This window comes from Cotesia typhae, unplaced genomic scaffold (assembly GCF_013202065.1).
Source record: "Cotesia typhae breed Kobodo isofemale line unplaced genomic scaffold, CoteBio_Ctyphae contig_23, whole genome shotgun sequence".
NCBI lineage: Eukaryota > Metazoa > Arthropoda > Insecta > Hymenoptera > Braconidae > Cotesia > Cotesia typhae.
Window position 1 is genome coordinate 2,519,565 of NW_027423729.1, and position 17,741 is coordinate 2,537,305.

At 27.4% G+C, this 17,741-nt stretch overlaps 2 protein-coding genes and 1 pseudogene across 4 annotated transcripts in view; 2 read left to right on the forward strand and 1 right to left on the reverse strand.

The window, feature by feature from the left end:
- Positions 1 to 6,049: 6,049 nt before the first annotated feature.
- LOC141524869 (E3 SUMO-protein ligase PIAS3 pseudogene) lies at positions 6,050 to 8,539 on the reverse strand (annotated as a pseudogene).
- A 393-nt stretch (positions 8,540 to 8,932) lies between these two features.
- LOC141524870 (uncharacterized) lies at positions 8,933 to 10,542 on the forward strand. The gene is made up of 4 exons (XM_074239006.1): positions 8,933 to 9,155; positions 9,268 to 9,366; positions 9,697 to 9,982; positions 10,111 to 10,542. The coding sequence occupies exons 1-4, from the start codon at positions 9,051 to 9,053 to the stop codon at positions 10,263 to 10,265; spliced, it is 645 nt and encodes a 214-aa protein (XP_074095107.1). The 5' UTR covers positions 8,933 to 9,050; the 3' UTR covers positions 10,266 to 10,542.
- Positions 10,543 to 11,006: 464 nt separating this feature from the next.
- Positions 11,007 to 17,741, forward strand: part of Dpr1 (defective proboscis extension response 1) — a 155,343-nt gene continuing 148,608 nt past the window's right edge. For 2 of the 3 annotated variants that reach the window (XR_012478762.1, XM_074238963.1), the window contains exon 1: positions 17,293 to 17,603. Coding sequence is in view for 2 of the 3 variants with exons in the window: in XM_074238963.1 (XP_074095064.1) it covers positions 17,465 to 17,603 (139 nt within the window). In the remaining variant the exon portion in view is untranslated. Of the gene's footprint in view, positions 11,442 to 11,663; positions 11,854 to 17,292; positions 17,604 to 17,741 lie in introns of those variants that run through there. The other variant, XM_074238965.1, reaches the window with a different exon arrangement.

Sequence of the window (17,741 nt, forward strand, 5' to 3'; positions counted from 1 at the left end):
GTACTTTACCCAACATATAATTGGTCAAGAACAGAGTTGTGTTTTTAGTTCAATGATTTATCGTGTGTTCCAAGAATGATAAGGGTTAATTTATTGACGTTTGTTATTGTTTTATTAGATTTGTTGCTTGTTGTGATTTATGAAGACTAGTTGGACAGATGACATTTTTTTTTGCAACTTTTGAAGTGAATTTCGAGATTTTATCAAATTAAAAAAAAAAAAAAATTGGGAAAATTCATCAAATTGGTTTGTTTTTAATTTTTTAAGTTTTACAAAAAATTTCTGCATAAAAAATGAATATTTTTGTTTTAAAAAATTAAATTATTATCAAAAAAAATAATTTGAACATGAAAAAAATTTTTTTTTATTTTTTTACAATAATTTTTCATTACAACATTGAAAAAGAAATACTTTCAAGTGAAATTGAGCAACTTTTCAATGAAATTTATTAAATTTTTAAAAATTTTTTACAAAAGACGGCTTAATAAATTATGAATAACGTTAAATTTCCACCTACTGACTAAAAAAAAAAAATAAATTAACCTCAGTGAGCTTTAAAGAAAAATTAATCCTATCGGATACCATTAGAAACATAAAGAGAATAAAAAAAAAATAAAAAACAGAAGTAAATGCGTTAATCCTCTTAATTTTCCATTAAAGTTGAAAGGAAAAATTTTCCATCTGCTATAAAAATATAAAATATAAATCGGATATTATTATATTTATACGGAGAAGTGAATTCAAAATAAAACAAAAAGAATAAAAAGTTAAAATTTATATATTTTATGAAAATGTTGACACACGTTAAATCTCGAGCTTCAATAAGTGGTCAGCAGCGCAGTACGAAATTTGTTTACGAAGCTGCAAACTCATCAGTCGACGAAAATAAAAGTAAAATGGTTTGGTTTGGTATGGGATGATGTGAGAGATGTGAAAACAGTAAGAGAGCGAGGATGGGAGTTTGAGAAGGGGAATGAGGGTTGAGGGTTGGAGCTGTTGAGATTCGGAAGGGGTTCTATTCGAGTTTGCTAGATATAAACGTCTATAACGTGAGAGTATGGCGAATTTTATAAAGTTTCTTCATCCTCACTCGTTTCTTATACACATCACACACGTTCTGTCCGTCACCCACCTTTAACCTCGCTATTACTATATATATATATATATATATATATATATATATATATATATATATATATATATATATATATATATATATATATATATACCAGATTCAACTCTCGGTACTTTTATATACATGTATGTATAAATACACACACAATACAAGAGTAACTCAACTCTACTCAACTCCGCGCGACTCTTTTTACTCCCTCGACGATTCCTTTGTTGACTCTACCGATGGCAAATGGAATTATTGTTATTTTTACGACATTTTTTTTACTCAACCAATATAGAACAAGAAATCTATATCCGACGAGTATAACTCATTGTGTTTAATTTTTTTTTTATTTATGTTACTCAAATATATTTATTTCGGTTTCAATGATAATATTGTTACGCAATTTTTGGATTTGTAAGGTGACACTACTACTTGCTTATTTTTATTTTTCCTTGATTTTTTTTTTAATTTAATAAAAATAAAAAATTCATTATAATGGAAAAAATATTTTTGAAAATTTCTACCTATAATTATTTTTAATTTTTTACAGGCGCAATTTTTTTTAATCATCTGATTATTACAAAAATCAAAAAATTTTTAAATGTCTGTTGGTTCCAGAATCAGCAATTAAAGGGATTATAATCATAAAAAAATATTCCGGAACTCTAATTAAAATAATTTCATTCAAAAATACAAAATTTATTTAAAAAACCGACAATTTAGGACATATCTAAATAAATACACTAAATGAGTGAAATTTTGAGCGCTTAAACATGGAAAACGTTTCATTTTCTTCAACAATATTTTTTGTACTAGCCGGAAAATTATTTGTAAGATAAAATATAAAATTTCAAAGTTATAAAATATTTTTTCTCATGTTATTTAAACCGAAAATAAAAATTAAATCTAAATATCAATATTAAGAGTTGAAATTTTGACAGGCTCTGTAATTTGGCATTTTTTGATCTAATTTTGAGATCATTTTAGAACAAAAAAAAATTTTTGGAAATTTCCATACACACTAATAAATTTATATATACAAAAACAAGTCAATTTGTTTAAAAAAAAATTTTTTTGAAGCAAGAAAATCATTTTAAAGTCCTTTATCCTTGGGATTTAAGAAAAAAAATTCTTGAACTAAAAACTTTTTCTGAGTTTAAATAAATTTAACTTAATTGTTGATTGGAAGTTTTCGAATTGATTTTACTCTTTACAGAATTTTTAAATCGCAAGCAATTACATAAAATCACTTCTTAAGAAATAAACTTCAAAAACTGGGTAGAAAAAAATATCTTTTTTGACGAATGAAGAATTAGATAAAGGGAATAAAAATTAATAGTTAGTTAAAGATAAAACTAAGTAAATATTTTATTATTTAAGCTTTCCTAGAGAATAATATGTTGGTGTCACTGGAGAAAAGTTTTAAGCTGTTTAGTTTCTCTGCACTGAGAACCAACTATATTTACAGGCATCAGATATATCTAGACGTACTTAGCAAACTTTTATACTTAGCGGTAATTATGAAATATTTATTGTTCGAGAAGTAGGCTAATTAACATTCTAATACAAAGAAATGAATCATAAATAAACATTTTTATAAATTATTAAGTGATAATATTTTAATGAAAAAATTTCTTTTACTAAATTTGTGGTCACAGATTATTACAGTTGCGTCATAATAAAAAATCTAACAGTTAAATTGATGTGAAATCGACTTATTTCAAAAAATTCTGCACATGGCATACGAGATACCGAGCTAAGAAATTACTAAAATCCTCTGGTCACGTTTTCTCGACTACAAACACTGTGGTAGACGTCGAAAGTGTTTGATTTTTCAATTGAGGCCAGTTTAGCGTTTTCCAAATGTCGGAAAAGTGGATTGTAATATAAAAACGACGGTAATCATCGGAAAAGTTTATAAAATTTTTAGATAGCGGTTCACGTGGAAGTAAACTGTTTTGTTGGTCAAATATAAGAAAAGTCGAGACTGGATACGTGAATAAATAAATATATTAAATTGCTGGAGAATATATATATGAATGTACAACTTCAATTTAGCAAAGCAAGTTACAAAACTATAAAAGCCAGACAAATTCAATTTATAACCGATGAAATCACGCATAAATCAATTTTCGGAAACTTTGGCTTAAACTTTTACCGATATTGTTAAACGTTTTATTTATTCACAGTAAATGATTACAATTTTAGTCTTTTTGAAATGAAACTTTAATTACAAAAATTCAATACCTGTAATTTGTATTTTATTTCATAGCGAAATTTAATATCGCAACAATCCACAGTAATTCGAGTCATTGAAATACAATTATTATTATTTAAATTCATCCATTAGAGAGAATAAAATAACAAACGAACGATAAATGTTTTTCGCAATAATTATTCAAGTGGCGATGTGATAAAAAAATATTAAAATGTTTTTGTTTATTAATTTTTTTGCTAATAGTAATTATTTTAAAATTAATAGGCGGGATTTAAATGAAAATTAAAATTGAAATATTAATAGTTAATGCTTACATTTAAGTTTTAGGTACTGAGTTTTCGAGATAAACCGATGAAAAGTTAATAATTCAGGCGAAAAGTTTAAATGTCATTTTATGTCTTAGAATAGTGGAAGGATAGTTTGAGTTTAATAATTCGAAGAGATTTAAATCTTTTGTCAGGCTACAAAATTAATACAGGTGAAATATTTTTACTTTTTTTTTTTTTTAGGAGCCATTGATACGCAGTTGAAGAAATAGCGTTTTATTTTTACACAAATAAATTAATAAATTTGTAAAATTTTTTTTTCTATAAAAAAAAAAAAATCACGTACGGCCAACAAAGTAGTGTTAAATAAAACAAACTTCTATAAAAAGTCATTTGATTGAGTTATTAATTCTAACGGAATTTATGACGAATCGACAACAATGGTATAACAATAAAAAATAATAAAACGTACGTCAAAAGCTTATTGAAAAATCGCATTGTTCCTTTATACGCATAAATTCATTTTTCTGAATTGTAGTATTAAAAAACTATCCACAACTATACACACCTTGCAATGAAAATAAAAAGCTCAATTGGCTTTTAGTAGACTTCATAGAAATCTATCTATTTTATTTGTTCTCATGGTGGAACTTTCGAAAAATTTTGCTATTTTTCTATTTAGAAATTTCTTACGGTTCAAAAATTTTCTATATAAAAAAATAATCGTATAAATGTTAGATCTCAAAGCGGAAATATTGCTCCGACAAAAAGAGTTATAAAACAAAAGCTGTAAGAAATTTAATTTTTTATGAAAAAATGTCTCTTGTGATTTTTTTATGCAGCTAATATTTTTAAAATTAAGATTTATAATAAATGATTTGAATTTTTGCTTATTACAAAAATATTTTGAAATTATAGCTTTCTTATTAATCTTAAGAAAAAATCATAAGAGATATTTTTTTTAGAAAATTAAATACTGAACAATTTTAAAAAAAATTTTACACCATTAATTATTAATTTTTATTTTGAATTTAAAGCAAAAATTCAAATTATTCTTTAGACGATTTTCGAGGTCAAAGTAAAAGAAAAGCAAAATCAATTAATTATTTTAGAAATTTTAGTAATTAAAAAATTTGAAAAAAAAAAAAATACATTTTTGTAAATTTTTTTAAAAATAATTTTTTAATGGAATAATTTATTGAATTTCTATAAATTGCGTCTGAAAAGTGAAGAAATAAGCTTTAATTTTAATTCAGGTCTATTTGATAAAAAAAATTTGCTTTTTACTGCTCCTGTAAGTTTTTTGTAACTTTAAAAAATTAACTTTTATTTTGTCTGCCGAATGGCTTTTTTAAAAGTTAAAAATGTTTTTATGGTACTGCATGTATCATACAGAAGTAGAATTGTAATTGGATAATTTTGTTTGACGTGATTTATCCGAAGAAGAAGGTAATTTTATTTGAAAATAACCCAGTATTTTAATATGAATTAATCTTTTTTATCTTTACGTGATGCTCATAGTTATCAGATAAAAATCAGCATTCATAGATGAAAATAAGTTGGTAGAGTCAGTAGTTCATAGCTGATGCTAGTCGGCGTGTCGAATTTTTCAACGATAGCCGTTATATATATATATATATATATATATATATATATATATATATATATATATATATATATATATGTGTAGGAATACATATTCCTAGCTACATCTACTTCTTATACAACTACGACTACTACTTCTTGCGCTATCGACTGACTCGAGATTTTATTCGTATTATATTAGAATATCCCAGATTTCGATAGAATGAATTTCAAAGGAATATTTACATAATCGTACATTCAACGTGTGTCGGACGTGACGTGATAGCTTTGCTTGTGTAAAAGTTCAAAAGATTATAGAACAGACGTACAAAAATTTAATTATATTATTTTCAATGATCACTTTTTTTTTTTATTTCTGTTAAACAAATTTTTTGTGATAAAAAAATTTTATAAACATTTTTTTTTAATTAATTACAATCAAAAAATTTTAACATTTTATTTTACTTTATTTATTTTTAATTAATTAATTATTTTATTAGATTAAAACATTTTCAATTTTTTAAACATTCAATTTATTTGAAAGTTCGAGTAAAATTAATTGATCAAACAAATATTTAAAAAAAAAAATAACATTATACTTAAATTCTACAAAATTTATATTAAATCTGGGTGTGATCTAATTTGCTAATTATTTTTTTAGTTATAAAAATAATTGTTTAATTTTTTATCATTATTCTTATAAAAATATATTAAATTATCATATTATAGAAAAAAAAAAAATATTAATAATATCTGTATCAAAACTAACACATATTTGGAACACTTTAAACCCTAGTTTTTAAAACAAGTAACTATTATATTTCTTAATAACATACCAAAAAAAAATTAACTGTAAAAGTATTTTTAAATTTCAATGATTAAATTCATTTAAATATCATTTTATGGGCTTGTAAAATTACAATAATGTTATACCTAACAACATGAAAAATTATTAAATTTTTTAAGTATCTTAAATTATACCAACAATAAAAAATTAACATTCTTTATTTTTAATATCTAAATGACAATAAATATTTCAAATATTATTAATCTAAATATAATTATAATATTTTACTGCCTAATAATGATATTCTATTTTTCGTTTTCTGATTCAATTTTTCGAAAACTCTTGAGTTGATTAGATGATCATCTAATTAATAAGATAAAAATAAAGGCAGTAACACATCTTTACTCCAGATTACTCAACTCTGTGACATACTCCCCTAAAATAATTGAATAACTTAAAAAAAAAAATTCTATTGACAATAAAACTCGTAAAAATATCATTTACATTGTCATTTGATTAAGTAAATTAAATTAAATAAAAAAATTAGATACTAATGGATCTCAGTCAAAAATACACAATCCCCTTTTTATCCAATCAGCACACATTTTGAATTAATATTAATAAAAAAAAAAAAAAAAAAAAATATATATATATATATATATATATATATATATATATATATATAATTATTTCTCAATAAATACTTAAACCAAAAAATTTTTCAGTCCAGATCAATAACAATAACACTCCCAGACTTTTCCTCGCTGACTTCACTTGAACTAATTTTTCTAATTTTACAACTTATAGCACCCGAAGATTCATCAGGAACTCTACAGTCCTCTTCATCACTGGAAACTAAATCAACGACTGAAAGATTCTTATCAGATTTCTTTTCGTCCTGAACCAGAGTCGCATCAAGAACGACGAAAGAATTCGGCTGGCCATCAGACAAACCGCCATCTTCCAAGCTCTTGACCTTGTCACGTTCCTTCTTGGGCAGCAAATTTTCCCAGGAGCCATCAGGCAGCAGCTGGATCTCAGTTACATTGGCGAGCAATTTTTCCGAGGCCAAAACTTGCTGAAAATATCCATCAATAACCAGACAATCATACGCAGCAGGTCCATTGCAAACTGGACAGACCCACCTGGGCCTGCAGTCGTTCATTTGTAAGTAAAGCCCCACATCGAAGCACTGCAAGTGCGCGCAAGTTGACGCCCGACAGGGAATGCTCATCCTCATTTTACCCAGAGGACAATTGAGCGATACACGCAAAGAAGTCGTTGCGATTTCCGAATCAGCATCTTCGAGCAATTTTTCTTTTATCATCGCTCTGGAGTAATCAGGGTGTCTGACGCCTTTGGCCTTCAGCTGCTGTATCAAGTCGTAGTGGGCTAACTTTCTCACCAGGTAGACACCAACGACGTACTTCCTTCCAAAGTCGTAGGGACAACCGATTGTAATCCAGTTCCCGACAGTGGGTGACAATTTCATCAGCTCCGTGATGTCTATCGGCTTCATGGGTCCTTCTTTGGGTTTGTCCTTGCTAACATATTTAGCCTGGGGCACGCTGAGATTAGTTCCATTTACCTTGATCTTGACATCTGGTGGAATGTAATCGTTTTGCTCCTGCGAAGTTTCGTGTAAGCAAAAGCGCAGAATTACTTGAACATAGTGATCTACCTTGTTGCTCCCTGGCTGACGGTACCGAGAGATAGCAATGGTGTCCGCTTGCTTTGGAGATAAATAAAACATAAAATTGTTCTCCAGAGTCGGGTACTGCGTTGAAACAGCCCTAAGACTCGTTGGCTTTACTAACTCACCAAGTTCTGGATAAAATGGCTGATTTTTTAACTTGACATCCGGATGAACTGGATCACTACTTTGCGTCATCACCATTCCCGGGTAATGGCTTGGCGCAACTGGATACATCTGGTAGTGAGGTACATTGACACTTCTTGGTGCTATGTTACAGAACGTTGATGGTTTCTCAGCACGTCTGATAGCCGACGCTTCTCTGGACCTATAAACAGAAGGCTGTGATACTTTGTTGCTTTCTCCAGAGATTTTATTCTGTCCCGCAGCTCGTTTTTTAGCTGGAGCACTTTTTCTCACAAATCCCTGCGTAGGCATTTGGTAAACATTCCCTCCGGTTTGATTAGTCGCTTTTTTATCAGCTAACCTCTCTGATCTTCTCATTGTAGAAATTTTTTGTTTACTTTCAGCAAACCCTAACCTACAATCACTTGTTTACTTACTGTGCGTTTTACGGGAGCTTGTGAATGTTGGCACTGAAAAATAAAACAGGTTTGTGTTAGTTAACTATTTAGTGATTTTTATTTTTATAAATTTGTTTAAATTCATTTACTTTATTTACTTATACACGACTTGATAAAAATTGATTAAAAAATGTGTTATGTTTTGTACTTAAGTCAGTAATACTTTTTATGTATATTGTGATGTTTTTCATGGGAGTATAGTTTGGGTTGTTAACAATAGATGGAAGTTGGAAATAGAAGTAGAAAATATGAAGACAATTAATTATATTTTACTTTTTTAATATTAATTCATTTATATCATTTTTAGATAATTAATTTTTATGAAAATTAAATTAGTCATCATTTAAAAATTTGAATAATTTATTTTATTGAAAAATTATTTAAAAAAAAGTTTCATGTGTAGAAAATTTTAAAAATTACTTAATTTTTCTTCTTATTAATAAACTAAAAAATTCATATTTATCATAAAAAATCATCAAAATCACGTATCCGCTAGTTTCAGTTTTAAAACAATTAATAACCTACAATTTTTTTTGGATTCTTATCTAATCACTTGATAAATTTGGAAACAAGGTTATAAAAATTAATTACGATTAAAGATTTTAAAAAATCATTTCTTCTTATGCAATAAATTTCTGAATTGTTAATATTTTTTTTTTTTATGTAAGAAATCACTCAACGCATGCGTACGTTGATCTTACTTTCCTGTAGTACGTACTTGCAATTATCATTCTTGTTTATTTACACCGTCATCTGTTTATTGTGAAAATAATTAGACGTAAGAAGCGCAAAGTAAAAATGTTACAAGAAGAAAATGTGTTTGACATGGCCTATAAAGGTAAATTCACTGCTGTGAAAAATCTGCTGGATCAAGATGACAAGCTAAAAACTAAAACTGACAGTGTAAGAAATTAAAACTTTTTCTGGTAAAAAAAAGTTATTTTCATTCTTTATTTTTTTTTTTTTTTTTTTTTTTTTTTATTATAAATTTTAACACTGACATAATTATTTACAGAGTGAACGGATGTTGATTCATTGGGCTGCACTTGGAGGACACAATGACCTAGTGAAGCATTTGTTATCCATCGGCTCACCAGTTGATCCTCAGGACGATGTAACTTTACCTCTTTAACCTAAAAATTCCATTTAGCCGGCATGACATTGCAAAATGAATTTATAAATTTAAATTGATGAATTAAAATTTAATTTTTATTTTATTAATTGAAATTGCATCATTTTTAATAATACTGAAGTTAGCCGTCAGCTGTCAATTTAAAAAATTTAAATAACAAATCAATTACAGTAAAAAAATACTTCTAAAAATTTTTACTTGTAATTTTTATTAATTTTCTTTATTGAAAAAATTAATACCGACTTTTAATTTTAATTTTGAAGTTTAAATTTATTTAAAAATTAATTAATCAGTACGTATTTTATTTGACAGACCAATACAACACCTCTGATACTTGCATCATCAGCTGGGCGTGAAAAAGTAGTCAATACGTTGATAACAGAAGGTGCAAAAGTAAATGCTCAAACAACAGAAGGGCATTCAGCATTACAGTATGCTTCAAGTAAAAATTGGCAGAGTATTTGTATAAAGCTTGTTGAAAATTCAGCTGATATTAATATCGCTGACAAACGCGGTGCTACTCCTCTTCATCGAGCTGCTTCCAAAGGAAATGTTGAAGTTTTGAAATTTTTGTTGGCTCAGGAAGGTCTTAATATCGGTAATTATTCATTTTTTAGAATTTAAATTTTAAAGTAAATTTTTTAAAGTGATTCAAATCAAGTAACAATTTTTTAACATTAATTTATAAATAATACAGTAATATTTAATGATCATTTATTATTGCAGATGCACAGGACATTTATGGTAACACTGCACTACATTTAGCTTGTGAAGAAGATCGTCAACAGGAAGCTAAACTTCTGGTGGCTCATGGTGCGAGCTTAGAAGTAACAAATAAAGAACGTAAGACTCCATTAGAGCTTGCTAGTGTGGTTCGCTAGCTCGACAGTTGACTAAATCAAATGAATCTGCTCCATAATTATCAATAAAAGTCTTCGTAGATTTTTTTTATTTAAGTTCAGAAAATTCATAATTTTTTAATAAAAAATAACAAAGTAAAATGTGAATGAGAATATATTTTTAGAAATATATAAAAAATTTATATTGTATCTTAATTATAAATTGAGGAATAATCCCATAATTATAAATGTTTGTCGAAAAATAATATAAAGTTAGTATTTTTCAGGTTTGTCACAGCTTACAATATCTTAATCAGAATATCTAAAAAATTATTATTTATACTATTAATTCTTAAGAATATTAATAAATTTCGATAAAAAAAAATATTTCCAGCAGTTGTTTTGTATCAATTTATAATTCAATAATTATTTTGTAAGATACAATAATTTTTATTTTAATTGAATTAGCCTCCATTTGAAAAATTTTTAAATTTCGCGCGCAAAAAATTGACTAAGCAAGCGTTGCTATCTAACGGACAACATATATACTAAAAGTAAAGTCAGAAAAGCCGTTACGAATACTCGGTTTCCTATTGGTTGAATTTAAAAATGCTGAATTCCTATTGGTTGTAGACTTTTCATCGCCTGACCGACGCGCAGTGAGATACTGCGCAGTAGAATAGAAGCTTGTGTATTCAACAAAGAGGCAAACAGCAAGTCACGCCATAGGAAGTAAAGGACATGAATACAACAAACAATAGACGTTCATTTACTCAATACTTAATTGTTCAGCAAAAAAAAAGAATTTAAGTAAATAATTACTAAGGAGATTTCTTCTATTAAAAGAAATTATTAACGTGAATAGAAAAAAAAATGTAATCCGCGATTTTCTAAAATTATTCATGACGCGTTTTCCGGATGCGGCGTAGTTAACATTGACGGCCGGTTATTTTTATTGAAATAGTGTTTTTAAATTCTCCGATTTTCGCGACGGTTGATTTATTAATAAATTTTTTTTTTTTTTTTTTTAACAACATTTAACCTTTTTTTATTTAACTCATTTTCGTATCGTGGAAATCAAGAGTTTAAATTAAAACGAACGGAAAGTCAACTTATTCTTGATTGATGTAGTGCTAAATTAATATTTTTAATTCAGAGTTTGAACATTTGATAGTGAGTTTAGTGATTTTAAAAAATGACATCTAGATTGGTCTCATGGTAAGCTACTGATTAAGGATATTATTACTGAATAAATTTATGAGCTCGGAGAATATCGTAAAAAAAAAAAAAAAAATAATAATAAAAAAAAATTATGAACCAAGATTATTGTATTGAATAATTTTTTTTTCTTGAATCAAGTTAATTCATAGAAATAATTTTTTAATAGTTTTACTAAATTCATTAAAAATTGTAAAGATTAATTAAAAAAAAAAATTACAGGGAAGGAGAGACCTTGATTGACTGCCGTGACTTCGTTAGAGTTATGTCTACTACTCCTCAAAAAGATTCTGAAAAGGTTTCGGAATTTTGCAGGTGGTAAACCCAACAACGATGGATCTCGAGGTACTACAGGCACTTACTGGCGCCAGATACATTATCGTCGTAAGATATTTCTCCAAGTCAACTATCGGTGAGTGAATAATATAATTTTGATTTTATAAATTTTTATTTAATGACTTGATTGGGAAGAATATTATTGATTTTAATTTTTTAACAAAATTTTCATAACTGCTCTGTAAAATAATTTTACTTTGAGTAGTTTTTGATGTTTTCCACCGTACTGGTAATCGTTATTCTACCCTCATCACAATTTAATGTGAATTTTAAATAATGTTTTTTCGTTTTTCTTAATAATTATACCAACAAGTTTCGTTAAAAAATGCTTCTAGATATTGGTATGTTAATAATGGGTAATAGGAAAACAAATTCAGGATGAAATGTTGAATATGCATGGACAGATGTTTATTCTCCACCCAAAAATTCATTAGAACCTAGACGTCAGAATTATTACATAACTCTGGTGTAAAAGTACTTTATGAATATAAGTAACTAGATTTCATATGCAGTGAACAAGTTTAAGTTTAACTGGCAAAAGTTTAAACTCATAGAAAACTTCTTATCTTCATAGGATCACGATTTTAGCCACGGCGTTAAATGTAAAAATACATATTTTCTCCACATTTTCATCTTACTTATTTACTTTTTTCATAATTTTTATCTTCGTTTTTAAGCACAAATGTACACAGCAACATCACGTATATCTCGTAGATAAGTTTATAAAAATCTCCAGTACGTCTGCTTATCCTTGTGTATAATAAAACCGTGTCGGAGTACATAAAAAAACTTTCCTCATGACTCGTTTTTTTTCGTCTTGGGATAATATTTAAATTCATCCGGCTTTTTCTTTTCAACATTTCTTTTATCCCCTTTATTTTTTATCTTTCAACTAAATGCAACATTCAAGGGAAAAGGACTAAGTTTCCAAGATTAAAGACCCAGTTATACTCATTTACTGAAAATTTCAATTAAACTCAATCTTTTATATTCAATTTTGTTTGATCTAAGAAATCATTTCAATACTTTTATAATAATCAAACTCCCTTTCCCCCATTTAATTTACGATTTTTAATATATTTTAACTCATAAATATTAACTACGACTATTTATTGATCATTTAATTTGTTAACGATCTTAATACAAATTTTTACTTTTTTTGTCTCTCTACTCATTAATCTTCATGAAGTCAGAAGCGTGTTAAAAGTTTTCACGCGGCAATATATTTTATTAATTTTTCATTAAAATTTTTTTAAAAGACTCTTTGATTCAATTAAAACGTACGTTTTAATCATTTGAATTTTTTTATAAAAAACATTTTATATTGAAAATATATATCTTGAAATCAAACGAGGATTAATTAAAAAATTACGTGATATTAATTATCACTTTATTTTTTATATTTATTTTATCAGATTAAAAGTTACAAATACTGTGCCAATCAATTAAATTTTTCATACTAACACAATTGGTAATTTAACTCCAATTACTCAAATTTCTGCAAATGCACTGGATTATTTGTTAAATACTTCGTCATTTAATCTTTCAATTGTAAATTGCTTTGCTATTAAATATAACAACAGAACAATTGTTGCGCGCTGAAGCAATAAATATAATCCGATAATTAATTGTTATTAATTTTCATTGATATTTATATACTACAGCAAATAAAATTGATAATTTATAATTATCACTTTTTACAAATAGTACTTCTCAGAGAATTACTTCTTTGCTGTAATCTTACTTTATTAATTTATTATTAAATATTTTTCTTTTATTACCAATGATAATTGTTAATCATAACTTCAATTTTTTCGGGCATTATGTAGGGAATTCAGTGATATATTCTCGCGCAATTAAAAAAAAATATGACATAATTTAGCAATTATGGTTATTTTGAAATTGAAGCTAGAAAAATTTTAATAGAAATTTTTTCAAATTTTTTTGAACTTCAATTTTAGGAAAAATTTTTAAGGTACAAAATAAATGAAAAATTAAAAAAAAAATGAAACGAAAGAAAAATTTGTAAGAATACTTTTTCATAGAAAATTTAATCCTTTAAAAAAATACTTTATTCTTTTTTCATGTAATCGTATCGTATTTTCGAAAAAAATATCCACAGGTAATATTTATAAAATACTTTCCCACACCTTCTAGTTTTTCCACACGCTTTCAAGTTCGATAAACCATCAAAAGACCGAACAGACCAAATATTTTAATCAAACTAAAACAAACAAATTCAAGTACCTAGAGGTAGAAATATACGTGAATAATAAAGCTTAAAGTTAGTATTATTTGGGCAGACTTGACAGTACGTCTAGTTAAACTTTTAAAATGTAACTCGTGATTTGTAACCCCCGAACATCCTGTATCCAGAAAATGTTGAAGCTCTCCATTATGCCATCCTTACGACGGGTAATCTGGTAATAGCATGTCGGCAAGTGACCCATTTTTCAGACAGCGCCAACTCGTTAGCACACGAATCTCCGCCTTCACCTCTCTTGTCTCTTGTCTTTTTTTGGTTCGCATCCTCATGCGCTGCTACCACCACTACTACTATAGCTATCACCACCAGCAAAACTAGCACCCTCTACAACTGTTACTTGAACCCCTTTTAACTCTTAAACCCCAGTGTACTCCATACTCTCTCGTTCTCTCTGTATTTTATACTCCTACTCCAGTGTACACCCCTTCACCCTTCGAATATCTCATTCATATGGCGGACAAGTAAGCGTGGGAGTTAACGAGCGTTCGCTGTCTTTCTTCTCCAGTGTAGCATAGGTCCACTCGTTAGAATACCCAGTCAACTTTTATGAGCCCGATTAAATGACTTCTTTGTTATTTCGAGACATGAGGGACAGCAGGGCAAATATTTTACGAGTGGGCGTTGATTGTGCATCTCACATTCTATATTTTACATTCATACACATATTTGTATTTTACATATAATATAATACTTAATATGACTACTTAATTTATATAAAAAGCTTAAACGATAATTATCTCGGATAAAAGTATTGCATATGTCCTTTAATTAAGCTTTTTTTCCATTGAACTTTCAATTTTATATGGTCTATAAAAGTCCGTGCTTCTGTTTTTGTCATATAATCATTTTTATTTAATTAATATGGTAATGAAAAAAATTTAATTACTATTTTTAAAATTTTAATATCGAGTTTTATGTTAAAGTATTAAATATCACATTTCAGTTTTTGCTTGTCTAAAATTTTATTTTTGAAACTATAATTACCCATCGCAAAAAACTGGATTAAATGTTTTATTAGCTTTTACATTTATTTATATTTTATGAATTTATGAATATACACTTTGCGATTCAAATAAATAAATGTAATTCTAAAGTTAAATTAGCTTTGTAATTAAATTTTTCCCAGAGAAAAGACCAAGAAAAGAACTCATTGATTATTAGCTCATTTGCTTGAAACATTAAAGTTATATTTACAGAGATTATTTTTTTCCTGCTGAATTTTTTATTTAAAAAAAAAGTCGGTATTAAATAACAAGTCTTTGAACTTTGAACTTAAAAAATTATCCATCAACCGTCTCAGTTACAGTATTACACCGTTTTTCCATTAATCCCATTGAGGTTAACTTGTAATATAAAAAAATTTTTCTCCTTTATTCCACGGTGCTTTTTTGCGGTTGAGGTCTTGTGTCACGGTGTTTCGACCCGTCCCCTCTGAAATGCAAAGGGTCTCAGCTTTGAAGTGAAGATGCAGCATCAGCCAGATGTCGACACTTTGACATACATGCCATAGAATTGTGACACGTCTGTAGTTTTTAATGCATAATATTCCCTGTCTGTATAAAAATGAAATGCATAAAGATAATACTTCACAATTGTTTTTATGTTAATATTCATTACTGTAAATTAAATCACGGCTTACTATTTACATTAAAAATAATACTTTTTTAAAGAAGTCGTCGATTAGCAGTTGAGTTGAAAGTTAATGAAATTGAGTAGATTCAAATTTAAAGAGTTTAAATTCAAATTAAATGTTTTTTAAATATTTAAAATTTTGAAATATTTTAAATCAATTAATTCGCTACAATAACTTGAAACTTATGTGGAATAACTAATGAGCAAGTCATCTTAGGATTGATGGGTTTATGGATGTTTTTGAAATATTTCTGTAAAGCTCAAAATGGTATTGAAGTATTTGGAAGTCAAATGAATACTGTAACGAGATCAAAGCTAAAATAATATATGAAAAAATAATTTGTTTTTTTGTTTTTTAACTTATTTACTGAAATATTTCATTAGTAATGGGCTGATGAGACAGTAACTTTTCTGCACAGTAACAAATTTTTTCTCTTTGCGTCAAAAAAAGTTTTTATTGAAAATTTTTATATTAAATATTTGACACAGTTGTATTAAATCAACACAAAAGGGCAGACAATTTAGGGAGTTTGAAATCGTTCTTTCCTTTAATTTAAAAAATTTGGAAAATTTTCTTGATAATTATGCTAATAAATTCCAACAATTAATTGTTGAATTTAGTTTGAAAAAATAGATTTTTTTTATCTTAGATAAAAAAATTAAAACGACAATTTTTTACTAAAAACTACTATCCATTTTTTTGATTAAAAATTATTTTCCTTTTTAACGATCCAAGATTTATAACTTCTAAAATGAATAAAAAAAAAACCATTCGATCACCTGAAGCGAAACTGTACATATAAAAAAAATTTATGATTTGACCAACGAATCAAAAAGTATAAAAGCTATAAATACAAAGTATATATATACAAAGTGGATATTTAATGCATCAGATACCGTTTCAATAAAAAGCAAAATAAAAATAGTAGTTATCAATAAGTAGTAAGAAGTCAGTGTAGTGAATCAGTAGTACAATAACTTTGGCATCAGACTTGATATGAGGAGCGTCATCGTCCTGCTCGTCGATCGGCGACGATTCAGTGGTTGCGCCGAAGAGTCTCGTTGACGCAGTTCCTCGTCGGGCGCACGCGCTATCTTTTTAACAACCCCCGCAGAGTCATTTCACGCGATACAGCGTCCGAGTGATCCCACGCGTCTGAGTATAAACTCAGCTGTACCATACCGAGTAGAGCAACCTACCTCACTGACGAACTATACTCCGTCGAGTTTTGAAATCCGCGCGAAAACTTTCACCTGTAAAAACTCTTCTCTAATGTTTTGTGCTGTGTTTTCTTCCGAATTTGCATTTAATCGCAATCTCTACTAGTTTCTGTTAAAATTATTAGACTCTTTTTAATCACGTGGATCTTTTATTTTATTTAATTTAATAGTTAAAAATTAATTATCAAAAATTAGATAAATTAATAAAATAAATTCATAGGAATTATTTTCAATAAAATTTAAATCTTTATTTAATTTTAATTTTTCGGGTAAGATGTTAATAAATACCAACAAAAATAAGACAGTTAAATTAAAATTGTGCTTTTATTATCCGTGTTATTTACGTGTTGTGGTTGTTTTTAACCAGTTTTGTAAAAATGAAACCTGGTGCTGATAAAACCTGGATAATTATTATTAATCAAAAATATTTATCATCGGCTATTTTATTAATGTTATTGTTACGTGTAGTGTGATTTATAAATATATTATTAAATAAATATTAGTGTTGTTATAAAAAATATAAATAAATATTAATATATAATATAAAACAGTGGTAGAGTGCGTGCGAATGTCAAATAAACACCTACAAATAAAATTAAACGGGGAACTAATAGAACCCTCAATAATTGTTGGGTCCTCGTGTCTGACGAAGATGATATTGTATCTACTGATCGGACTTTTGGTGATGGAAACCCGCACGGCTCAAGGTATAACAAAGTGTTATTATTTTTGTGTTTTTCTACGGACATTTAATTATTTTTAAAATAGGTCTCAGTCTTTTACAGTTGATTGAAGTTAAACATGAAAGAAGGGATAGTTGACGAAATACTGAAAAATATTCATTC